At 37.8% G+C, this 26,412-nt stretch overlaps 1 protein-coding gene across 1 annotated transcript; it reads left to right on the top strand.

The window, feature by feature from the left end:
- The first annotated feature begins 1,910 nt into the window (after positions 1 to 1,910).
- Positions 1,911 to 26,118, top strand: tie1 (tyrosine kinase with immunoglobulin like and EGF like domains 1). Its single transcript, XM_014471043.2, has 24 exons — positions 1,911 to 2,199; positions 3,562 to 3,852; positions 3,935 to 4,045; positions 4,182 to 4,337; positions 7,619 to 7,750; positions 8,127 to 8,273; positions 8,366 to 8,494; positions 8,851 to 8,996; positions 11,054 to 11,198; positions 11,297 to 11,455; positions 11,926 to 12,066; positions 15,538 to 15,840; positions 16,216 to 16,506; positions 16,893 to 17,086; positions 17,193 to 17,339; positions 17,434 to 17,497; positions 18,020 to 18,130; positions 20,556 to 20,746; positions 21,069 to 21,182; positions 22,159 to 22,229; positions 23,065 to 23,105; positions 23,341 to 23,437; positions 23,589 to 23,688; positions 24,332 to 26,118. The coding sequence occupies exons 1-24, from the start codon at positions 2,136 to 2,138 to the stop codon at positions 24,401 to 24,403; spliced, it is 3,417 nt and encodes a 1,138-aa protein (XP_014326529.1). The 5' UTR covers positions 1,911 to 2,135; the 3' UTR covers positions 24,404 to 26,118.
- Positions 26,119 to 26,412: the final 294 nt, after the last annotated feature.

Below are 26,412 nucleotides of genomic sequence, written 5' to 3'. Positions count from 1 at the left end.
AATCAACCAAGTAGTTTTTCTTTTTTGTTGTTTTTGTGCAGAGCAAATAAGAAAGAAGCATGGGCACTCGTCCCAACTACACATCTCAGAATGGGACACTGCGGTGCGTTTAAAACATCGTTGTAGAAATAGACACAACAAGCATATTGTTCATCGTTTCCTGAGACTGACTGATTACGGGGGAAGAGGGGAGTCTGGCTGACCATAAAAGCTGCAGGGATTGTAAGCAGCTCATCGAAGTGAGAGAACAAAGCTGTTACATTTGGCAGAACTTGACACTGGCTTGTTGCTGCACTCTCCTCTGTACAAGTTATTCAGCAGCAGATTAGTAAGTCAGTCTTAGAAGACACATGAATCCCAGGTCTTGTATCCAACAATACATATCATCTAGTGATGCATTATTTAGACTTACTTCATATTTATTTGGTTTTAAAGAAAAAGCAAGTTTAATTGTACAATATCCACTTTGAACAAAAGGTGTACAATACACAAACTTTTATATTAAAACAAACTTTTTTTTTTACATGTGAGTAAAGACAAAATATTTTTTTCAAAAATCTTCAAGTATAAATCTGAAAAGTGTGGCATGCATTAAGCACCTGTGAGTCAGAGTTGATAGCATTGCACATTTAGATGCTGAACCTTTAGTTATTTTTGTAAAATAGTTCAAGTTCAGTCAGGCAGAGTGGAAAGTGTCTATGAAAGGTATAATTGCCAAACAATTCTAACACATCAATATGCTTTAATCACCACCAATCAATATCAATATGTCTCATCATTGATATGTCTAAATCATTACATTGTAGGTCCTACTTTATATTTTTACAACCTCTTCAAGCAGCCTTTGAAAGGTTTTCTTGCTTATTTTGTTAAATTCATCTTTCTACGAACTTCTTTAGCTCTGCTGACGGAAAAACATCCAAGCATGATGTTGCCACTGCCATGTTTTGCACTAGGGAGTGTGTTTTGGGGGGGGGGGGGGGTTAAATGCAAACATTGTACACATACACCAAAAAGCTGAATATGTGTCATACAAATGAGTAAAACGCTTTTTCTCAGCAGCATACATTACAGTTGGAGTTAACCTATAGCTTTTTAACTATTTCTTTCTTCATGTCCTGCTACAAAGGCTGAATTTGTGCTGTGCACAATAGTCATCTTGTTGACTGATTCCCCCACCTGAGTCATCTATTTCTGAATCTACCATCAGATCAGATCTACCTTGGTCTCCCTGCCTGCACTGTAAGTTTAGGTGGGCAGCCGGGTCATTTTTGCAGATGTGCTGTACTCTTTCCATCTGCCAGTGACGGACTGAACAGCTTTCTGTCAGATGCTCAGAGCTTGGGATATTGATAAATATGATTTAAACCTCTCTCTGTAATGTAGATGACCTGTCTGTGATGCTTTGTCTTCATGATGTTGTTTGTTCACTCATCTTGTCTAACAAACCTTGGAGTCCTTTGAAAAACAGCTGTATTTATACTGAGTTTAAATTACACGCAGATGGATTTTGAAGACAGCAAGAATATGTGTTAGGCTTTCCTTTGTTCCTGCAAAGTAACACAGTTTGAAAGGATTACATCTAATATACAATACTTAAAGATATCAACTTTATGTAAAACTTTCAAATTGTCGTTTCCTTAACAAATTGTTATTTTTAAGCGGATTTTCTTTTATCTCTTTTCAGGTTAATCTCAGCAGTTATTATAGTGTTCTATTTTATTTATTTATTTATTTATTTTTTTGTGTGTGTGTTCGTGTCTTTTTTTTTTTTTTTTTTTTGTGGAGAAAATCACTTGAGCACATTAGGTTAATTAAAACATCTTTCGCATCGGGAAGGTCTGGAGCGCCAGCAGCTCTCCGCTGTCTGGTGACGCTCTTCCTTCCTCTCCCACCCAGAGGAGGTTGAGCTTCACCACAGCTTAGACCGCAGTCAGCGTGACAGTATTGATGTACCTTCTCTGACAACTGCTTTATTACCGAAAATATTTATTTTTTCTCACGTGACCGCGAGCTCTGGAATACGCTATGCGTAAAAACACGCGTCGTCGTCTCGCAGCGGCGCCGCTTTAGGTGTGGAGTTCCAAAAGTTCGGTCGGCAAGTGATTTCGTGGAAAACGTGTTTTATTTTTCCAATGAGGATTACACAAACCATGGGGATCTTGTGGGTGTTGGTATTCTGCTTCTGTGACTTATCAGGTGAGTGGCAGTTTATTAAAGACATGGCAGCAGATAAACTCAGAAAAGGTTAAACTGTATTTAAGGGAAACCGTGATATCGACCATGTGTCGCTTTCAGCTAACAATTTATGACTTAAGTGAATTTGCAATTATAATAATTTGATACAGTATCATAAACTTTGGCATGATAGAGTTTAGTTCAATAAACCCTCAGGGGAAAACGAAGCTCATCCAAGTTTCCTCCCATTGTTCTGTGGACTGCAGGGAGAAGGGATGTTGGGTAGGCCGACCTTTAATGTGTTTGGCACGACTTAACAGATAGCGATATGTCTTAGGTAACTGTTCTAGTATCAATCTAAAAACGTTCATATTTGAGTCTTTTAGTTATGTTTTTTGAAACCTTTTTGAGGTTGTAGGTCCAAATGATCCTAAATTGCTCGTGGGACCGTTTCCTGAGGTTTTTGGATCACGCAGCTGTAATCAGTTGTGTTTTGAGATTGAGGTTTAGTGTTTCATAAGAACATCTCAGAATACCAAAAAACAACTCGCACGATAATTTTTGAAGCCAAATTTTGCTCTTAGATTGGAGATTGGAATAATTTGATCACGTATGAAAAATGTATGTGACTCAAAGAGGAGAAAATAAATGTGAATAAATCTGATGTTTGGCTAATGAACTGCAGAGGAATCAACCTGTTTTCCTAAAATTTGCAATACAATACTAAGCTGTCCAACACTGATATATGCTTTTGAGACAGAAGAACAACAGGACCTAAAGTTATTGTTTGAAAACAAAAAACTAAAAAATAAACAAAACTATTGTTTTCAATTTGCACTTCAAATTTATTAACAAATCCGGTTGTGCAGATAAAATGACATGCTATGGAAACAGCTATTGTTTTATTATTAATTAATTATACATCACAGTTAATCTGTTTCTGTTTACTTTGTATTGTGTCAACATTTCTTTTAGGTACCACTACATGCTGCAAAAGTACCATCAGTGGAACTTGTATTGTTTCTGATCCATGGCTAATTAGCCTAACATTTTATGATACATACATTTTATGTGACCAGGAAATTACTGCATGTGCATATGTATATGTGCATATAAGTAACTATTTAACAACAAAATATTGCCTCAGTTTTGAAGAGTAGTTTCCTGTTTTGACCTCATCTTTGTTTAGTAAATAATGGCAATGGGTTACTTGTGGTATATTATTTTAATGTTTAAGCTCTAGACCTGTAGGGTGTATTTTCTTTTTATCTGAACTTTAACTACCCATCCAGCTATGGATCTCAATGTAAAATATGTGTACTCTGGACTTGAAAGCAAACAACTTAGCATACAGGAACTGTTATGTGCTGTCCTGTAATGCAGGTGCAGTGATGGACTTGACGATGACCTCAACAGCAAAAATCACCAGCGTCAGTCACTTCACCATCTCCTGTATCAATGGTGAGCACAGCCCTGCGGAGGTTAGGTTGAATGTCAGGAGAGATAACAGTATCCTCAAATTACCAAGACCAACTAGTTTTAAAGTGCAGAAGGACTCTCACAGAACTGTTGTGGCAAAGGATTTCCGTGAAATTGAGAATATTGGAATCTTCTATTGTGAGACTCCGGAGGAGTCACCACTTAAGCTCACAATGATAAACAACTTTATTGGAGGTATGTTCAGCTTCTAGACAACCAGATTTGAAGTATGAGTTTATTCATCTAGCTGGAAAATCATTGGTCTTTGCGTTTCCAGCTACTTTTATTCCAAAGTACCTTACAATGACTGTGAACAAAGGAGAGACTGCACATCTCAGCATGGAGATGCTGGGCTCTGAACGGCGGGACGTGACCTGGAAATTTAACGGTAAGGGAAGCACAGAAATTCAAAACACATTAAAAGACCATCCAGACAAAATACTCACACAAATATAATGAAGGAAGTGGAAACAGAAACTACACATTACAGTGTATTGTAAAAAAATGTTTTCATGTTTTCAAAGGAAACTACTATTACATTACACACTGGATTGAGGTGACTAACAGCACTGCTACGCTGACAGTGGAGAATGCAACTTTGGCCAATCAAGGCATCTACAGCGCCAGCTATTTTGCGGACAGCCCCCTCCACGGCGCCTGGATGAGACTTATCGTTAGAGGTTTGTGAAATCTAACACACTGCACCAGTTGCTATGTTGGAGGAGCATATCTGGATGAAGATGTGAGACTGCTTGCATGCATATGTGGTAGGGCAAGCAGTGCTGTGTATACATATTTTTGATGCTGCGCATTGCAAAAGTAAAATTGACCCTTGAATTTTCTCATCTTTTTTCACATTACAATCCCAAAGACAAACATTTATTGGAACTTTGTCCAATAAAATAGTGCATTTCCCTGCGGAGTCCATCCATGTGTAATTTAATCCCTGCACAGATACAGCTGTTTTGCGAAGGTCTCTTAGCATTGTGGGAAAAAGTCAGAAAACAAACATGATAAAGAATCACACAGGAAAAGTTGCGGTAAAATTGAAAGAAGGTTAGGTTATAAAACAATATAACAGAGTTCGATGAACAGAAAATGGAAAGATTGTAGCAACACTTCAAACCTACCAAGACATGGCAGCAGTCGACAGACTCTAGTAACTTTGGAGGAGCTAGACAGTTCCAAAGCTCAGGTGGAATAATTTCTAAAAAAGAACAGCTATTAGTCATATGCTTCACAAATCTGGTTGTTATGGGAGAGCTTCATGAAAATACATTGTTTCTAGAAAGTCACAAGAAGCCTCAATGTTTGCAGTTTGTCATTTCGTATGCAGGGGACGGCAGTGGAAGATGCTTCTCTGGTTTTTGACTGACAGTATCTGATGAATGCTATGTGGAGTAAAAAGCCAGCAAACATCAGCCCGATGGTGAAAGATGGTAGTGCAGCCTTATGCTCTAGGGATAGTAGAAACATGAGTGGAGCTACATGTGTGTCAATCTTTGGAGAAAAATTATTTTAGAAGAAAAGATAGGCAAAATACAAACTCTAGTGAGGCAAAGGTCCCTACTACTCCCTAAAACTTGCTGCTGTAACTGCATCAAAATGTGATTCTATAAAATATTGACTCTGGGGAGCTGAATTCAAATAAAAGTCACTCTGTTGAATTTTTTTTTTTTCATTTTTTTTGCAGTCGCCTTAAAAGCATTGTGCTCTTTTCTTTCTGAAAGGAGTGCCATGGTTCTTTGGTTTTGTTGATGCAGTGTGATAAAGTGTGACAAAGCACACTAAACTCTGATGAAAAGCATTGCATGTAACTGAACTGCACTATGTGAGTGTGTGTGATGCAATAGGAAAATAAGAAGCACATTTTAAAACATTGTTCAGCATGAGGTTAAAAAGGCTCTTTGAAAGTGGGAACCTTTTATTTAAGAGTGGTAGAATTGCACTAACCATCAGTTTCACTATCTTGCATGGAGCCCATGTGCAGCAACAACTCCGACTAACTACTTCCAGCTTCTGTTGATCATTCCAACAGCTTGAATTCATTTTTGACCATTGCTCTGTATGAGCCCGACTTAACTGTGCAATAACCTTTTGGTTTTCTTAAATAGGTTTCTTGCTATATATATTTGAAAAACCTTATATTGGGAAAAAAAGATTTTCCCTGGGAAAATAAATAGCCACGCTATTTCCTAAAACCACTGTGTTCTTATTGTCTTACTCTATCACACATTAGTGGTTTTCTTCAAAGTTTACTGTGTTAATCCAGAATTACTTCATTAATTGTGGAAAGCTTTCTTGGCCCAGATGTTGGAGCTGGCCCAAACCATAATACTACCACAGTACCAGATGAGATTGCATTCCAGTCTGAGAGATTTTCATGTTTCACATTGTTTCTCATAGCTTCACAAAAGCTGTTGTGGTTTCTCCAACTAGTAATGTTTCAGCTGAGCTTACGCACTTATAGAGAGTTGCAAAACAAAACCCTGCCAATTTGATTTTGTGTCTGTTGTGGAAAGAAAACAGGTGATGCCTGTGATTTTTAAATCCAAATGTATTCTGTGGATGTTTTTTGCCTTTTTGCTGACATTCAGATAGAGGTATGAATCTGCTTCTCGCCCATGTGGTTTGCACGAAACATAAAAAAGCAGAACATGTTGCTCTAAAAACACTCATGCGGTTGCGTATTCATAAAACATTTATCAGTTGCCTCCTGGCTTGTGTCCTTGCTATTTTTGCTTCATTCTTAAAACTCTTCGTTGCATAAAACTTGCTTACAACTTACAACTTGTTGCCCAAATGTTGTTGGATAATTTTCATTAGTTGATCTTCAGTCTCTTTTTTTAATGTACACTGGAATTTCTGAATATTCAAAGTTATCTGAAACTGAGACGCTTTGGAGAATTGCTCACAGTAAGCTTAAGATTCATGATTTTGTGTTCGTTCTACTTCTATGTTTTTATAAAGATGATATGTGGACAAAATATAAGCAAGTTAATTTATGTGTCCCCATTCATACATAATGTGAGTCAAAAAGCTCTACATGAAAAAGAGAAAACCTCTAAGAAAAATGACCTTGAAGACAAAAGATGGATAATGAAAATGTTTCTAATTCAAGCCTTAAGAGGCAGTATGATCAAAACTGATGACAAATAAAATTCAGGCCTGATTTAAAGGAAGCAAACATTTCTGCATGTTGGCTATTTGAGATGATTGTTTAATAACTACAGAGAAGCTCCTGAACAAGGTTTCTTGTCTGTTCTGTTGTTTTTAATGCCAACATCAACAACTGAACAATGTTTCATTTTTTGAACCAAAATCTATCATTTTATGTTTTTTTTTGTTTACTTTGGTTTTGGTTTGTTGTGATGAGCTGGAGAAATTCCATTTTTCTATCTATGTACTCTGTAATAAAATGGACATCTATGTAGTGACTGAATGGATTGTGGTCATGTAGTTACACTAAAATATAAAGTTGTGTGTGTCCCTGACCTACTGTAGAAGAGAAGTGGGCCAATATAGGAGCCTTGAGGAATCTTTGTTAGCTTTGCTTTGTAATTAGCCACAATTCATCTTGTTACTAGTGTTCAGACATCTGGACATACAGTAGGTTAAACTTAGTACCAACATCCTGTGACACCAACACTCTTAAGCATCAATAATAACATGTAGTGGCATGGTGTAATTAATACGTATTAAAAGGCTTACATTTATCTGTAACCAAAAAGTCATTTCAATGACTAAAAAATGTTGCTTTGGATTTAAATGTATGGGTGAATTTATTTAATATTTACAAGCATGTAAAAATGTTTCGCATCCTTGTAAAGAAGGGTTATGTAGTAGATGCTTAAAAAAATAAAACACATATACAGGAATTACTTTTTAGACATATCAAAACCTTATCAAGTCATGACAAAGTAAGAAACATATTTTATAATAAAGTACTTTATTTCTGCAGACTGTCCCAGTAAGAAGTGGGGTCATAACTGCGACAAAGACTGCCCAGACTGTCTTAACGGAGGAGTTTGTCATGATTTAGATGGGGATTGTGTCTGCCCTCCTGGATTTATGGGGACACGCTGTGAGACAGGTTTGTACTACACTGACACAAAATACAGCAGAATAATATCCATAAAAGTTGATTATCTATCTGTCTGTATGTCTCTTAAAAATATGCAAAAAGGTCATCTGTATTTTTTAAATGTACTTTATCTAAACACCTAGTCTATGTAAATGTTATGATCTGTAACATTTGGATTGCGAGTGTTTTGCTTTCACTATAACGTCATTGACTATTGTGTGACAAAACAAATAACTGAAAAGATGTTTCAGCAGCTTTTCTGGCTGATGATGCTGACAGATTGGTTACAGTCAGGGTGTTTTGCAACACAGTTTGAAAGACAGCACATTTTTAGGAATACAAATAAATACATTTGTAATTTTTACCTTCCACTGATGGAGAGCAGCCTGCAGGACAGGAATGTTTGGGAGAAACTGCCAGGAGTCCTGCAGAACCAACCACAACAGCAACTGCAAAGAGATTCGCTTTTGCCTCCCAGACCCTTATGGCTGTTCCTGTGCCAGCGGCTGGTTTGGGAGGCTCTGTGAAAAAGGTGTGTAAAACCTGACTTTCCTTGTAGCCATATTAGAGTTGAATTCAACTATCTAAACTTTATGTGGTGTTCGGTTTGTCTGTTTTTTTCAGCTTGTGTTAATGACACATATGGGCCAGACTGCCGGTTAAGCTGCAAATGCCAGAATGAAGGAGTTTGCAACCGTTTCAGTGGATGTCAGTGTCCCACAGGGTGGAGAGGACAGAACTGTGAGAAGTCTGGTGAGCATCATAACAGACATATTAACCCTTTATGTAAAAATAAAAAATAAAAGCTTTACTATTCTGAGTTAAGGCAACAAAAATAAAATAGCAGTCTTGCATAATTTTCGAAAGATGTAGAAGCTGTTAAAGTCTAAGTGTTGCTCACCAAACATTTGAAAGCTGAAGCTTTAAAAGGCTAATCAGCTTTTATGTAGTGATAAATACACCACATTTAACCAAATACCAAACTGATAAAACTGTATTTTTTCCAATGATTCAAAATCTAAACTTTCAAGATATTCTTATAGATTAAACTGCAACCTTTTCATATCACCTATAAACCATTAATCCAAATATTTTCCATTCTTTTCCAGAACGGGCTCCTCAAATTTTGGAATTGGATTGTGACCTGGAGTGTAATCTGAATTCCAGTCCCAAGGTCAAATGTTCAGCTACAGGCAACCCCCTACCCAGCCACAACAGCTTTGAGCTTCGAAAGCTGGACAACACTGTGCTGAAGGTCAGTAGATCAGAAACAGTCTTGGGAGGATAATATATTGAAGGCCTAGCTAAAATAAACATGAAAATATAGCATATAAATTAGTTAAAATGCAAATGTACACAATGCATGGTATTCTGTTTTCACATTTTTTCATGTTAAAATCACAAACGTGAATGTATTTTATTGGGATTTTAAGTAATAGGCCAACACAAAGTAATGTAATGAAGGAAAAATCATACATGGTTTTTGCTGTGGAAATTCATTTATATTCTGATCAGGTTGAATTCAGGGGAAATATTTGCTGAAACTACCTTGGGGAGCTAACAGACTGGCACTTTACCCAGGGATTTAAAAGCACTCTTTGGTGAGCCTCGTCTATCTGTGATTTACCATAACAGTGAATGGTTGTAGGTGATAAATTAAAAAAAGAAAAATACGGAAGTTCAGTCAGCATGTAGTTATATCTCACAAGTGATCCAATTCTAACTACCAGTGTTACTCTAGTGCGCAGAAATGATGGACCTGTGTGCAGGTGATATAGTCCTCCATGGACTATGTCACCAGAACTATTTGTGTTAGCATCTTATGGTAATGTAAAACTTTTTTTTTCTTTTAACATTTTTTCTGTGCACAACTAGTTCAAGTTTCACTGTATTTGGGTTCTGCAACTCTTAAACAAGTTGCCTCTAAAACATTTTCCGAGAACACCGTCTGTCACTCCACTCGAATTGTACGACTTTTTCTACAGCTAGCATATGTACATTAAAATGCTACGGGTAATTATGGGTCAAACACAAGTTTGGAGAGAGCTGTAGTTGTCATGAAATAGTGTGTTGAGGGTGGTGAGGCAGACGCAGATGGAACCAGGTTAGACGAATAATGATGATTTAATTAACAAAAACCAAAACAGTCCAAAAACACAGGCAGCACAACTGAGCGGAAGCCAGGGCTCAACGTCAGTAGCAACTGGTATGACGACAGGACAACACGAAGAACTGAGCGCACATTAGACGAGGACCCGACAAAGACACAGACACACAGATGGCACTAAATACACAGGAGGTAATTACGGGGATGAGAAACACTTGGGGACAATCAAAGGGAGGACAGGACAACACGAGGACTCAGGGACACAGAAAACTCTAAATAAATACACAGAAAAACACAGAACATGACAGTAGTTGATTCAGTTTTATACAGTCTGTGGATGTGAGAATATTTATTCTGTTTTTTTGGGGGGGTTGTCATGTTATTTTGGTTTATTTGTTTTGTAATGCATATTTCGACTTGAAAAAAACATCATGCTTCCTCAAAGACTCCCAGTGAGTCTTCATGGTCTGGCTGCTGATTGTGGTGTGCCACATAGACACTGTCCCCTCAGTCGTTCTTGTGTTATTCTTTCATACAATGTTAAGATTTTGTCTTGTTTAATAACCCTGCTGCTACAAAATGTTTCAGGAAAACTCTGCTCTCTTCTCTTTCACAAATTCTAATCACTTTTCCTAGTAGTGCAAATTTCTTTTCAAGCCTCATCCCATTCCCCTGCTTTGTGTCAGACAATTCAATTCATCATTTAATTAGCGCTTTGAAAACAGCAAAAAGGCAAAGAAACGTGAACTGACAATAATGGATGAGAAGAAATGTTCATAAAGAGGCATAAAGACCCCCTCAGCTGTAAGATTTAAGGACTAAAGTTTCAGAAATGTGGAAGTTGAGAGGGAAAATGTACTTGAACTATGCCATGAGTGATGCTTTCAAAGCCGGCGTAACATTTTGAGGAAGTCAACACAACAATGGTTTGACCAGATAAGGCTGTATCACTCTACATTGCAGCAGTCACCATGCATTGCCTTGATGTGATATGTTCAGACTATGTTATTGTTACTGCTCTGTTTCCTTAATAACAGAAACAATCTGATGAATAGTTGTGCCAGCATTTCCCACAGGAACAAAGAACGTTTTCCTTGGGAGGACATTCTTGAGGAAAAGTTAAGCAGGAACAGAAGTGGCCACAGGAAATGAACATGTGGCTTTCATCCTGTATTGCTCAGCCATTTTCCATCTTTTTCACTTAGGCCTCTAAAACAATTCAGGAGTCGAATCGGAGCACAGCCTTGTTTGAGATCCCTCCACTGAGCGTTAAACAAGGGGGATTGTGGGAGTGCCGGGTGTCCACCAATGGAGGCCGGGACTCTCGCAAGTTCAACGTTACTATTAAAGGTCTGGGTGTGGAATTACTTATGAGCAGTGCTTACGTGTGTGTACAAAGGGTACATTTTGTCACATTTGTTGGTGAATCATCTCATGTTTCTACACAGTGCCCCCAGTGCCAACTACAGCTCCAAAGCTGCTTGAAAAAAGGAGTAAGCAGCTGCTGGTGATGCCGGTGGAGTCACACAAAGGCGATGGCCCCATAATCTCAACCAAACTTCTGTACAAGCCTGTGGAGAACAGAGACTTTTGGTCCTCAATTATAGGTGGGCTGAGAAAAAACATAAAGCCAGTACAATTGCTTTTATGATTTTTATGTTTAAGCAATTTTCCCCCCTTAGCAGTTGTAAAACATGGAGTCTCAAATGTTGTAACATGTTAGCCAAAGCCAAAGCAACAAAGCTTTGCTTAAGTTGGCGATAAAAGGAAAAGTGATAGTAAAACAAATAGATCAGAATTAATCATAAACACAGAGACTGCTCACAAAACAAATATTTGTGAGAAACATACATAGAATACTCTTTATAATAATCTCTAAACAGATGGTCATGAGAGGGTCCAATATCCACATTTTTTGTTGCTTAAACTAAAATGTATCTGATTAGACATATTTACATTATACACATTAAGGTGTATTGGACCAGGGACACAAACTTGGACTGCCAAACTTTAAATTAAACATCACAACCACAATTGAAATATTTGGTAACCTTATCAACTCTTTGTTTTGTTTCAGTTTATAGTGACAAGGAGGCCATCACTTTGATGAACCTGGAGCCTTCAACAAGGTATCGCGTACGCGTCCAGCTGAGTCGTCCTGGGGAGGGAGGAGAGGGAGAATCTGGACCAGAAGCTGTTATGGAGACAGACTGTCCTGGTGAGATCAATGTATAACTGAATTGTTAGTTCAAACAGCCACACACGTTCAAAACAAAAGCTTGTTGATCTGAAAAAAATACCAGAGCACAACCAGGCATATTCTGGACAGGGAAAGCTGCCAGAGAATAAAGACATAATTTAATTAAACATGAGTTAGTATTGTGATTACAATCATAACAAATGAAACAACTGTCTTAGTATGTGCATGCAAGAAAGATATTGAAAAAAGAAACTCTGCCTCTTTGGGGGGGCACAACAATAGTAGAGAAAGAATAATAAGATTCACTTAACTACATATTATTACAGTTACTATATTATTACAGTTGCACTTTAATTACACTATAATTATACAAGAATTAATCACAGTTTTATGCTATATGAATGGACATTGTAAATTTTAACTCAAAACACCTGCTTAAGGGAAAGTAATTATTCTCATTGGACAGATATTATCCTAATGTGAAAATAAAGCTGACAAAACTTAGCATAAATCTCAACATTACGCATAGTACAACCACTCCCAATGTACCTCTCTAGATGCATTGAAAAGGGTCCAAATAAAACTAACTGGAAGCAAAGCCTGAAGAACAGAGAAAAAAAAAGAAAAAAGAAAAAACGAGAGTTCACAAGGGCAAATGAGGCAAATAATTCAGGTGGGGGGCATGGAGGCTGGCCCAACAATGCTGCGAGTTCAGGTGGGGAGCTAAATGGTCCAACGATGAAGCTCTGGAGGGTGGTTTGGAGCCCATTACGAGAAATGACAGAAATACTAGCTGGCCTGGAAGCTGAAGGATCTGGCAAAGAGGATTAGAAATGGAGGCCAAGTAGCTGTGGAAGTAAAGGGGGAGCCCTCTACAGCTACAGCGGTATGAGCAGAATACAGCCATAGGACAGAAGGGTAGGTCTAGAGGATAACTTGTGGGCCATTTAAATAAGTGAACTAGCTCCCAAAGCATAGAAACAGTCAGATCTGGGTTCATACTTAAATTGCTTAAAGAGTCTTTGGCAAGAGGAAGATTATTTTCAAGAACACTGAAACATGCTGTAGTGGATGTGACTCATCCACAACTTCCTTCAAGAGCACAGGAACAAAGACTGGTGGAGGTATGTTTGTGATGATGATGAATCCAATATGGTGACGATGAGGAGTCTGTAGAATCCTAAAGCCATGGTCTAGGTTGTGCATTTGAAGGCTGCTAGAAACAGACAATAAGCTGTCACTGATCAGACCCTTAAAGACTTACAGTGAAGCATCTAGCAAACTCTTGCTTTCTGACAAAGTTTCACAATGACGTTTTTGGTTGTGTTTGTGATGTCATGCTTGAAACTGCGGCAGAAAGGAAGTGCAGCACACGTTGCAGTGTTCAGACAGCAGTGGCAATAAAGTATTGAACGCAGGAAAGGTACGTGGACATGCAACAATGGAGTTGCTGGGTGGGGGCAATATTATCTTTTTCAAATTCCCGTCTTCAAACCTAGAAAGGTGAGCCGCTGCTTTCCTATATTATCACATGTTGCAAAACCTTTATAAGCTCACTTTTGAGGTCCATGTTCAGGTCTGATCTTTTTTTATCAAGATTTGTTCCAGTGATGAAACCAAATACAAGAGGTAGGCGAACAGCCAAAGGAGGTGGAAAATAAAACACTTAATTGTAAAGAAACTTAAAAATGAAATCAACCCAATATAGTAGGGAGAAGGAGTGAAGTCAAATCAGGCAACATGAGTTGAAATAACTTGCATGGAGACATGGGGACCGAGGGAAGCACAACAGGCATTTAGACTGAGTGGGTACCAGGAGCGACTGAAAGTCTAATTACTAATTAATTAACAGAATGGAAGCAAATGAGAAGGAATCAAAAGGATAAGACAAGTTAGAGAAGTTGATTGGTGGAAATTACTTAACAAAAACTAAACACAGAGATCAGGAAACAGAAACAGGGTTAAGCGTGAGTGACAAAATCATAAGCCAACACAAAAAATGCCAAGGGGACGTCACCATTATAACACTTCCCAAAACTCAAAAAACAGCAAGATTACTGACGTAGAATGACCTGTCTATACTGAAATAATGAATGTGGCATTTTGGAAAAGTTTGTATTTTTTCTTTAGTCCATGTAGATATGGTTCAAATCTTATGTTTAAGAAATGAGAGGTAAAATAGAGAAGACTGACATTGTTAAAGCTTTCCTATTTGAACTTACAGTGCTAACCTTTGATGTCCCAGTTTTCACCCTTTATTATTTTTATGCTTTTTCTGATCCCCCTTCACATTTTTCATTGGCTTGAGATCAGGGCTTTGTGACACCCATGCCAAGACATTGATTTCGTTGTCCTTAAGCCACTTTGTAACAACTTTGGCTTCGTGCTTTGAGTCATTATCCATTTAGAACACTCATTTGCACCCCAGCTTTAACTTTCTGGCAGATGTGTTTCAATGTTGCTTCAATATTTCCACATAATGTTCTTTCCTCATAATGCCATTGAAATTTATGAAGTGTACAAGTTCCTTCTGCAGCTAAAACGCACCACAGCTTGATGCTACTGACTCTATATTTTATTCCCGGGATGGTGTTCTCAGGCTAACAAGCAACCCAAATTTTCCTCCAAATGTAATGATGGCCGTTATGGCCAAACAGTGCAATTGTTTAGTTAAATCAGATGCAGAGAACATGCTTCCAAAATGACAGTCTTTGTATGTGTTAGTAAACCTGCAATCTTTTGCTTATATGTTTCTTTTGGATTAATGGCTTCCTCCTTGCAGCATGACTGTTTAGCCCATGGTGGTACAGGATACGTTTTACCGTCTTAACGTCTTAATGACACTTTCTTAACAGCTGCAGTCAGCATCTTAACTAGATGTTTGGCTTTTATTCTGCACATTGTGGACAAAGAACCAATCTCCTTCCTGAGGAGTATAATGGTTGGACATTCCCACCATGTTTAAACTTGCGTTTAATTGTTGGAAGAGATGAACATGGCACCTTCAAGCATCTGGACATTGTTCCAAAGAATGAATCAGAGTTGTGCAGCTCCACAGTTATTTTCCTGATATCTAGGATGATTTCTTTTGACCTTCCTGTCTTGTCAAACTGGAAACCAGCAGGCTTCAGGTGTGGCCTTTAAATATATTCACACCTGTGTAATTACTCAACTCAAATGTGTCAGATAACCCATCAGAAATTTCCAAAGCCGTAATATTGTCATCTGGGCTTTCCAGATGACTCGGGTTAATTTGAAAAGACAGTAATCATTATGTATGTAAACTTCATTAAAAAATTCTCACATATAATTTTTCTTATGATTGTGGCATTTAGCAAGTAGAAATAAATTTGGTAATTCTAACGGACATAATCAAAATAAGTTTGGACTGATTTAACTTCAGACAGCAAGAAATAAAGCTTTTTACATAGCACATGTAAACTTCTGGTTTTAACTGTAAGTGTAACTGTTTCTACTTGTTTGCTGCAGAACCCACGGTTCAGCCCGAGATCGAAAATAGGACAGTAGACGGCCATAATGCTAAAGTGTGGTGGCGACTACCTACAGACAGTGACATCACTCCTGGCACAGCCACTGGATTTTTAGTGCAGCTCTTTGAACCCCCACCGTCCAATGAAAAACTTTGGGAGAAGACCACCCTGCTCAATGTGCTCTCTACCGAATTTCACAACCTGAAGTATCATCATGACTACAGTGTGGTGGTGCGCCTCATCAACTGTGGCAGCCAGGGGCCAGCCTCCAAACCTTTCCTCTTCCGCATCAACAGCCAGGGTAAATGGAAACCTCTGGTGTCTTTTATTGCTCATTTTTTTTTATGGTTGTGGAAAAATAAATTAGATCTGCAAATTTTACTGTTAAAGTAGTTGAATGGATATGTACAGATGTTTAGAGACCTTACAAGACAAACAGGAGCTACGAGACCCAACTTTTGTTCTTTTACTCAATTTAAATAATTCTTTGACACAAAAATTTTGGTGTCTCAAATAACATATCAAAGCTACCGAAAGTCACAAAAGCACATAAAACTAAAAAGCATAAAACACAAACTAAAAGAAAATGTTAAAAAAAAAATCTTATTCCAGCTTTTTTGTTGTTGTTGCAAAACTTGTTGTAAAATAGCTAATAGTAACTGTGTCTGCATTTCAGGGCCTTCACCTCCCCGCAGTGTCCAGGCCCAAGCCCTTTCCACATCTGCTGTCCAGGTGACATGGCAGCCCCCAGAGAATCCAAACGGAGGCATAATTAAATATGTCATAGAGTACCAGCCAGTCGGCCAGGGAAGCCCTCATCACTGGCTGGACATCAATGACAGAAACAAGACCACAAAAGACGTGACGGCGCTCAACAGCAGCACCCTCTACCAGTTCAGAGTAAGAGCTTGCTCCAAAGTGCCTGGAGAGTGGAGTACATTTGTTCAGGAGAAGACACAAGGAGATGGTAAGAAGGAGCTTCTTCTCTATGTTTAAGTGCTTCTTGGGAGGTTAGGATTGTAATAATGTAGTTGGACATAAAAATTCTTTGAAGGCATTGCATGACGTTAACATTGTTTAACCAAAACACACTCACAACATACTCAGGGCACGAAAGGAAAGAGAATATCCCAATGTCCTTGGGTTGCTTTTTCAATTATGATAAGAAGGAAATAAATATTTTATTGTTTCTTTTGAAGTAGGTTTTATGTTCTTTATTGATAACACTGGCAATTGGAACAGAAGTTCTTAAGATGACTACTAAAACTACATCTGCTGCTTCCTTAGACAGAAATAATCCCCGTCTCTCCTCTCATTTTTTTCCTTTGTACTTTGTCTCTTCTATGAAAACAGACTCACAGATTTTAGCACCAACCACCCAAGGTGTTTCTGGAAAGCCCATCGGGGACGGTAATCAGCTCCTGGTGGCAGTGGTGGGCTCAGTAACTGTTACCTGTGTGACCATACTGCTCGCCCTCCTGGCTCTGTTCTATATCAGGAAGATGCTGCTCAACCGTCGGCGCACATTTACCTATCAGTCTGGATCGGTGAGGGTGTGCTAGTATTAACTTTGGAAGAATATAAAAACGTTTTTCAAGACTATATGTGAAAACAAAACACTCACATTTATTTGTTTATTTGTATTTATGGTAGGGAGAAGAAACTATTCTGCAGTTTAACTCAGGAACCCTGACCCTAACAAGAAGACCCAAGCCCACGCCAGAACCGCTCACATATCCAATCCTTGAATGGGAGGACATTAAATTTGAAGATGTCATTGGAGAGGGCAACTTTGGCCAGGTTTATACTGCTATTTCATTTTTACTACGTTGATCAATGTATGAATGGCAATCAAGCTTTTAAGCAATTAAGCTAACCATATTTTTTATAACAGGTCATTAAAGCTATGATCAAAAAGGATGGCAACAAAATGAGTGCAGCCATCAAGATGCTAAAAGGTAAGTACTTTTCAACATTTTAAACCAACTCAAATTTCTTAATACTTTTCTTGCAATGAGACACAGTTTGATATTTAAAATGGTCTTGATCAGACATTCTCAAGGTTACTGAAAGCCCAAGGTTTTCTTTGAATATTAACAGCTTTTAAACTCATTTTTGTCCCGCTACCTAATTATGACAGCATTACAAGTTGAAAAAAAAAAAACAGATCTACATTGTTTAAAGTACAGTGAAACTGATTCTTTTCTTAGTTGTTCATTGTATCTAGAGAGAAAAGAGCTGAAATTTAGGAATCTCTTTCATTTCCAAATGACAGAGATCGGAGGTTAGAGCAAATGTTTACATAAAAATGTTTAAATAGTGTTCTGGATATTTGTGAATAAGTCACTAATATTCATAGAAAAGCTTGAAAGATTTTTAAAAGACAAGTTTCTGTAGTGAACACCTGTGAGATTTATTCTGGAAAATTATTTTTGGTTGTGTTTTGTGTAACAATGTGAAGCATGCTGTTCTGCCTGCAGAGTTTGCCTCAGAGAATGACCACAGAGACTTTGCTGGAGAGCTGGAAGTGTTGTGCAAATTGGGCCAGCATCCCAACATTATCAACCTGATAGGAGCCTGTGAAAACAGAGGTGAGTGAGCGACATCTAGTGGTGCATTTGGGTCTGGAATTATTTTGAAGTCGATGAGGATCCCATGCCAAAAGTCCCAACAACTGTTCCACCATTGAGCCCCTAAATAAAATCCTGTGCACCTATTTGCTTACACAACTCACCACAATAAGTTATGAAGTAATAAAGTAAGCTTTGTTTGCCCAATTTAAAATCCTAAACGAAAAGAGCATAACAATGCTGGAAAAAAAATGTTATGAAGTCCACAAATTTGAAAAAGAAAACTGTGAATAACCTAGTTTGCAATTTTTATCTCGTGAAAAAATATGAACTTTTTGGCCTTCATACAAGTTGCTAAGTGAAGGAAAATTAATTTTTCCCATCATTCCACCTCATATTTTACATACTGAAACATAGCAGTGGTAGCATCATACATTGAAACAATGCATGATAAATAAATTGAATCTGGTTGCAACGTAACAAAAGGTGAAAAGGTATTGAGGCGCATTTGTGAGGTGCTTGATGTTACAACCTAAAAAACATAAGAAAACATTTTTGTAAAAACTCTTTTTAATAAAGAACATCCAGGTTTTGGGTTAGGTTTTCATGAAAATCAGTTTGAGCAATTTTGTAATATGAATAATTATGATGATAATAAGTGGCCATTCCTCCCAATTGTTTTCTCTCATCTTTGAACTGAAGGCACCAGAAGGAAGGAATCCAAAATGAAAACCTCTCGCCCTCCAGAGGCTTGAAGGGATTTGTCCATACATCTCACTTCTTTGCTATCTGTTTTCCATGGCTGAACTGAAAAACAATTCCTGCCATGATGTATCAGTTTCTTTTAATAGCAGTCCAACCCAAATAATGTGATTACGTTTGTTTGATCAAAGACTGATAACATATGAGAGAGGAAATTTAGTGGTAAGCACATTAGATTAAGCTAATCCAATTTAGCCTTGAAATATAAACGGTTGACAAATTCAAGAATCTACGCCACAACTCTACTGAATAATATGAACAAAAAAGACAACAAAACAAAAAGAGCTTTGCTAGGTTATTGTGAATAGTTACAACAACAAATGTGTGAAAGCTAAATATGTTTTCAAGGGGAAACAGTGGAGAAAGTGTGGGTTAATAATTGAGGGAATAAATAAGGAGCCATAAGACAGTGGAATAAAAACTATTTGCATAGAATTTACAAGTGGGTACCTTTTGCAATTCTTTCCTTTCACAATAAAATTCTAAATGGTTATCATGGTTGTTATTAATGTATTGAGCTTCTTACTTACAAACATGAAGCAAGATCAAAGTCTGTTAAGTTTTGATAAGATTAGTGATTTCAAATCTTGTTTAATTATTAATATATTTTGTTACATTTTTCCTGTGTGGCAGATATGTTTGTTTTTTTTCTGCTGGAAATACAGAATATTCTGTGTTAGATATTTATCCAGCCTCTCCATCAGACTGTTATTCCTTCCTTCCCCATACGGTCCTCACTAATTGTGTTGGCACTCTTACTGATCCTGGTGAAATCAGCATGAAACCTTTCCAACAGCTACAAATGCCTAATAGCCTGTGGAAAGGCTGAAAGCTGTCATCTGTTGACAGAGATTCAGCCATCTGGTTGAGTTCAGTGAGGATTTTATAAAAAGGTTCGGCCTACGTCTGAGTCAAGTTTAAATTGTTCAAGGCCAAGTCCCTTACCATCTGTAGCCGGTTGCCTCTCTGAGCAGCTGCAACCAAGTCTGTCAAGGCCTCACTCAGGGTTTTTAGGTAGACAGACCGGATATTGTTGTGGAATAAAAATAAAAATGAATAATTTAAACTATTTGAATGCGATGCTGAAAGGCTCTTGGTCTTTAAATATTGATTGGGCCTGACAGTATCTATATTATGGTATTGGTTGGTATGTGTTCCTCCTTGGTGGGAGTAATGCTGATCTGCTGAGTTGAATTAACATAAAGTACAGGAACTTGGAGATTGTCCTCCTGCTTTATTCCATGGTGCAATGCACTACTACCAAAGGATGACACCATGTTAGACAGTTGTTGGTGTTTTTTTATTTGAAAATCTCAAGTTGACAACTAGAAGCATAATTTGTAGAAGTGCCACTAAATAATTAAACCTTCATTTTCCCTTCATCAAAGTACAGTATAAAAGTTATTTATAGACGACATTCAGCTACCCAAAGTGGGAAATTGATTTTGAACATTAATTTTAAAATCTAATTCTTGTTTGGATGCTATTGGCCAATTTGAAAAGCTATTCTTCAAATAAATCATTAAAACCCTAAATGTGCATGATATGCCGGCTTACAGCAAGCGTATGTGTATCATAGCAGGCTGGAGCGGTAGTGACTGCCACTTTGACAGTAACAGAACTACGCGTTAAAATTGGCGAGCTACCCAGGAAGCTTTTTCGAGAACTGTGTGTCTTTTTTCAGGCTACCTGTACATAGCCATAGAATACGCTCCCTATGGGAACCTCCTGGACTTTTTGAGGAAGAGTCGCGTGTTGGAGACCGATCCTGCTTTTGCAAAAGAGCACGGGACTGCTTCTACCCTCACCTCCCAGCAGCTGCTGCAGTTTGCTGTTGATGTGGCAACCGGCATGCATTACCTCAGTGACAAGCAGGTAAGATATGGAAAAAAAATTCTAATATCCCTCATAGTGAATAGTCTATCTCTGATTGAGCTTGAACTTCAAAAACAGCTGTTTTCTAGTAGTTGATGTCATTGGATGTTGCGATGTTGCATAATGTTTTAAATGTTGCATACAAGACTTCACTAATTTATGCAAAGAGGCTTCAGTAATGACTCTTAATTCACTCAAAATTCTATTCTGTCTGTAAATTATGTTCACACTTCAGGTGAAGTTTATTTTCACCTTTTTGTAAAGCATGTTCATTTTACAATTATCACTACTTCCCTTCTCATCTCCTCCGTGTTGGTTTTAGTTCATTCACAGAGATTTGGCAGCAAGGAACGTTCTTGTAGGGGACAGCCTAGTGGCAAAGATTGCAGATTTTGGTTTGTCCAGAGGAGAAGAAGTGTATGTCAAGAAAACAATGGTGAGTTGTTTGGGGGGGGGGGGGGGGGGGGGCTTGTTGCTGTTGTTGTTTTTAACAAAGTAATCCAAGAGAGGGCACTGAAAGCATCTCAGAGTAGATGAATTACACCAGTCGTGTAATTTGGTGTCCAATACCAGACCTGGGGGTTGCTGTCCTGCATTTTTTTCTTTATCTTTTGCTAGTTTAGCACACTATAATCCTGTATATATTCATTAACATAGTCTAATTTCACATACAGTTTAATTAAACTGTACATTCACTGGGCACAAAATGGGGGAACGGCTGGGGGAGGAACTAAATCTGCCCTGAGCAATGGGTAAGTCAGGTTGATTGAGATGACATAATCTGAATATTTGAGGGGTTAAAAAGGTGATTATGAATGGCAAAGTAACCTTAAACAATTTTTTTTATGTTGATCCAGACCTTAAAACACAACCACCAGCATGAACAAATCTTAATTTACTTTTACAATAGAATAGAAAAGCTTTATTATCTGACCCAGTTAATGACAGATTTTTTTGTCAAGTGCTTCATCAACAACCATTCACACATAAATACCTTAACATCTTACCTTAATATATATATATATATATATATATATATATATATATATATATATATATATATATATATATATATATATATATATATATATATATACACAGCACAAAAGAAAGCACATAACCCATGAATTGTTTTTTAAACTTTTGGGTCCATTTTCTTTACAGAAACATCCAGGAAAGTAATGGATCAATAAAAGGTTCACCTCTAGAGGGCAGTGTTCTGTAAACATGCAAACTATCTTCATGTGTAGTATTTGTAAAGCTGTGTTTTGTATTGCTTAAATCATCACGTTGAGAAAACAGATGTACGTTTAAACTGATTCAAAGATAGTGTAATATTGTTCAGGATTTGACATTCCAGTTACTTTGTGAAAATTAACCACCTTAACATAAATGTGCTGGTTTGCTTCTAGGGCAGACTGCCTGTACGATGGATGGCCATTGAGTCCCTGAATTACAGCGTGTATACAAGCAAGAGTGACGTGTGAGTCTTTTATTTGAACAAAAGGATGGTATTAAAGTTGTAAAGTTGTTCATTATGTACAACACAAAGTGTCTTTCTTCAGAAAACAACAAATCATCCCCTGTCATTGTTACACTGATAAAAGTGTGCAACGTAACTGATAAGCACAAACCAGGAAGCCTAGGAAACAGGCTCCAGTTGACTCTCTGTCAACTGGAGCCTGTTTATACAGCAGAGAGCAGGCCAGCAGAGCACAGGACAGCAAAAGGAAGAAGAAAAAAACCTTGCTTATGAGGACCAAAACAGTACCAAGAATTAGTGAAAAAAGAATGAGTGAAATGTTAGTAGGAACCAGTGCAGCAGAGATACCTGTGAGGCAAAAAGACAGACTGAGCACAAACAACATTTTGTCTGATTTTGTAATCTACCACACCAGCTTGTGACATATAAAACTGGTGGTTATTCGTGTCAGAAAGTTTTGCTTATCAATCTAGTAAAGATTGTGGCTTTATGTTTGGAAATGAATGACATGAACACATCTTCATTTTTAAATAGAAACCTCAACTACTAAATGATTAAAATTAAAAACTTTGTGTAGTTTTTTTAATTTCTAGTTTTTTAGTTCATGCATTTTGAGTTCATGCATTTGTCAAAGCCAAAACTTGTATGAATGCAAGATAAGATTGTTTTGAAGTTGTACGGTTTTTGATTTCTAGATTAGCACAGCTAGTTTCTGTTTGCAGAGCACCAGATATCATCAACAAAGTGCATCTGCTCTTTTATGACTTAAAAAAAAACTTTTATGTTCTCTCTAACTTGCTTGATCTCAACTATTTTTTGACCTTCTTCCTCACAGATGGTCTTTTGGAGTTCTACTTTGGGAAATTGTAAGCTTGGGTAAGAATGCTTACAACATTGTAATAAAATGCAGGTTAAATTTGCTTTTCTGTTTTTATTTCTGCTTTTCGTTAATTCTTTTTATAGTTTCAGGAAGAGCTATCTTCTCCAAATCTACTCGTGTAGCACAATTGACTGTCTGAGTAATAGATCTACTTTAACCTCTGCTGTGCATTTCCTGGTCTCATCTTTTACATTGCATTTATTTTCTGCCTCTTGTTTGTGTGTGAATTAGGTGGTACACCATACTGTGGAATGACATGTGCCGAACTGTATGAAAAACTGCCGCAGGGCTACAGGATGGAGAAACCCAAAAACTGTGATGATGAGGTGTAAGTATCCTGTTCCTAAAGGCAATTAACTGATTTATTCAACTCTGTTCTACTATTTTAGTAATTGTTAGGAGTTTTATCAAAATGATAGGGTGTTAGCATTTTTATCCAAACATTATTTAGGAAGTTCTGTCATTGTTTGTCATCCCAGCTATGAACTAATGAGGCAGTGCTGGAGGGATCGTCCCTATGAGAGACCACCCTTCTCACAAATCTCTGTCCAACTCAGCCGGATGCAGGAAGCCAGGAAGGTAATTCTTGATTCACAATAGCATTCAAACCGCTTAAAGTTTTTTCACTTTTTCCCTGAATGCACCATTACCTGAATGACGCATGGTGGTGGCAGCATGATACTGTGGGGATGCTTTTCCTCAGCAGGTAGAGAGAAGCTAGTCAGAGTTGTTGAGAAGTTCCAGACTGGAAGAGAAACTGCAGGTTCATCTTTCAGCAGGACAGTGACACTAAATATACATCCTTAGCTAGCATGAAATGGTTTAGACCAAAGCCTAATCATGTATTAAAATGGCCTACTCAAAGCATAGGTCTATTTCCAATCAGCAACTTTGACACGGTTGATTACAAAAACACATAATAGTTCTTAGATTTCAATCTGTAACATTTCTGACAGTTTAACAAAATGTGAAAAAGTTCAAAGGGTATAAAAACTTTCACCATGCACTGTATTACAAAAAGTGTTGCATCATAAATCATCATGTTGCTGCAATTTCTCTTGAACTCTTTAACCCTTTGTTACAAATTAACAGTCACGATGAGCGAGGTAGAAATGTGGTCACTTACGTGAAGTTTAGCTGCTAATTTCAATTGAATGCTGTAAATAGTTTTTATATTTCTCCATCGGTTTCCCTGAAATTCCAAACCTCACCTGTCTTCCAGGCCTACGTTAATATGGCTCTGTTTGAGAATTTCACCTACGCTGGGATAGATGCCACCGCAGAGGAGGCCTGACTACCAGCCCCCCCAGACCCTCGCACGCCACGTAGCTCCAAGAGAAAGACGAGCGGCAGGCCGCCACGTTACTGCCACCATCCCGCCAGTCAACGGCAGCACAGGAGGACTGGACGCTTCACCGCAACCACCCAGCTATAGATGGAGGACTGTGACAGGACACTTTATTGGGTTACCAAAAGCATGAGGAGATGTGGAGAATAGCTGAGCCTTCGGTGGAAAGACGCATTTGCTAGAAAGCCTTCTGGAAGAAATACCCCTCTCTTTCTATTCAATGTAAAAACAAAAATCAACAGACGTAACTTTCTTTCTTCTGATTTTATATTTTCTTCCGATCCCTGAGGGGGGGACTTACAAACGTGGAGCTATGTGATTTGCTAAAACACCAACGGGTCTGTGGGGTGTCTGCTGGATTTTTTATTTTTATTTTTTTTACTCGTGGAGGAGGAGCTATTTTTGTGGAGAAAACTTTAAAGGACACAGTTTGGACTGCAAACAGAAGTTCTAAACTTTTTTGAGAGTGAATTGTGACAGATACCATTGTAGCACTTACAGTAGCATGATATGTGCCATTTGTCATAGTTATTATCCGTGTACTGCCTATCGCTGCCCTGTGAAAATACCGCTGTTTGTATTTTGATACATTTGTAAGAATTTTGAAAAAGTATTAGAGCCATGTATTCAAATTAGGCAGAGTTGTAGAACAATATATTTTTTAGACAATGTGGAAGGCGTGTTGAAATCAGAAATTATCTCCACACCATAAAGTACACTCAACACTTTTAGGAACCCTGGTAAATATGTGTAAAAAGCCTTATAATGAAATTATATTTTGTTATCTCACACTCACACAGAATTATAAAAAAAATCTGGATTATTAGGAAAACATTTCTGAGTTTTTTGGGGGTAGCGGGGTTGTTTGTGTTTTTTTACAAAATCAATGTTGCCACACTTACTGGAACTCTTAAAAGTTAAAACCATAAACAGATGAGCAGGATGGATAAAGAAAGCAGAATATAAATAAGTAAAGTTAAAAAATCCCAAAGTTCACTATTAGAGGGTTGCAGTCATCAAGTTTTCATAGATTCTATTGGATTCTACATGACAACCAATAGTTTGGGAGGAATGTTAGGTAAAAATCTGAAAAAGAGACTAAAATTGAGGCTTTTGAAAGAGAAAATTTGGGAAAGCAAGACCTTATGTCCAAGTACAAAGGAGGATCTATGATGCTGTGGGCCTGTTCCTCTACAAAATGCCCTGGAAATGTAACTAGGTAGGGTTAGGGTTAATTGAAAAGAGCTCTGCCAGCAAATATAAAATGGGTCATAACTGAATATCCCAGCAGGATTAAAAAAATGCATGGCCCATATAACATCAAATAGAAAATACATTTATCTTAGCCCCAAAGTCTAAACCCTGGTGTAAACCTTGGGGTGAGTTGAGGTTAATAGCGCAAAGGATCCAGGACTCTGGTTGAGTGTTACTGGAGAAGTGTATGTCAGATGCTTTTGTGTTAACAGCAGGTGCTAGGAAATTTTCCACCAGTGATTCTGTGTGTGTGATTAATCTAAATCAATCAAAGATGAATCTACTGTTAAGCTTTTTACTCATGTTTAGTGGGGTGTCATTATGTATGGAGTGTGCTGTGTGAGCAGTGGTGATCAGTTTGAATGTTGTACTGTTAGGAAACATGTAATAAAAACGTTAGCATGGTTGTCATGGATTTATATTGGTTCTTAAACAATTATTTTTTCCCGTCTTTTGTCTGTTCATAAGAAGAAAAAGTACATCCCAGAGAACTGGAGTCTTGGGAGAGCTAAGGGAAGCTGATCTGCAGTCTTGATTTTATAAAGTTTGTCTTGAGGTAACATTTTTGTAGAGCAGAACAGTCTTCGCACATGTCGACAACTGGCTTTTCTATATGGTGTGTGTGTGAAATGCTGCAACAGGACACGTGAAAAAAGAAAAAGAAATCCTGATCTGCCCAGCTGCGCTGAACTGATCTGTCA

This window comes from Xiphophorus maculatus, chromosome 9 (genome assembly GCF_002775205.1).
Source record: "Xiphophorus maculatus strain JP 163 A chromosome 9, X_maculatus-5.0-male, whole genome shotgun sequence".
Lineage (NCBI taxonomy): Eukaryota > Metazoa > Chordata > Actinopteri > Cyprinodontiformes > Poeciliidae > Xiphophorus > Xiphophorus maculatus.
The sequence above is the reverse complement of the archived record's forward strand: the minus strand, read 5'-3'. Positions and strand labels throughout refer to the sequence as shown.

Excerpts from the sequence above, each read along its gene's own strand:
- tie1 (XM_014471043.2), top strand. The coding sequence starts at position 2,136 with ATGAGGATTACACAAACCATGGGGATCTTGTGGGTGTTGGTATTCTGC. Across the intron at positions 4,338-7,618 it reads GATGAGACTTATCGTTAGAG|ACTGTCCCAGTAAGAAGTGG; the intron begins GTTTGTGAAATC and ends TTATTTCTGCAG. Across the intron at positions 22,230-23,064 it reads TATACAAGCAAGAGTGACGT|ATGGTCTTTTGGAGTTCTAC; the intron begins GTGAGTCTTTTA and ends TCTTCCTCACAG.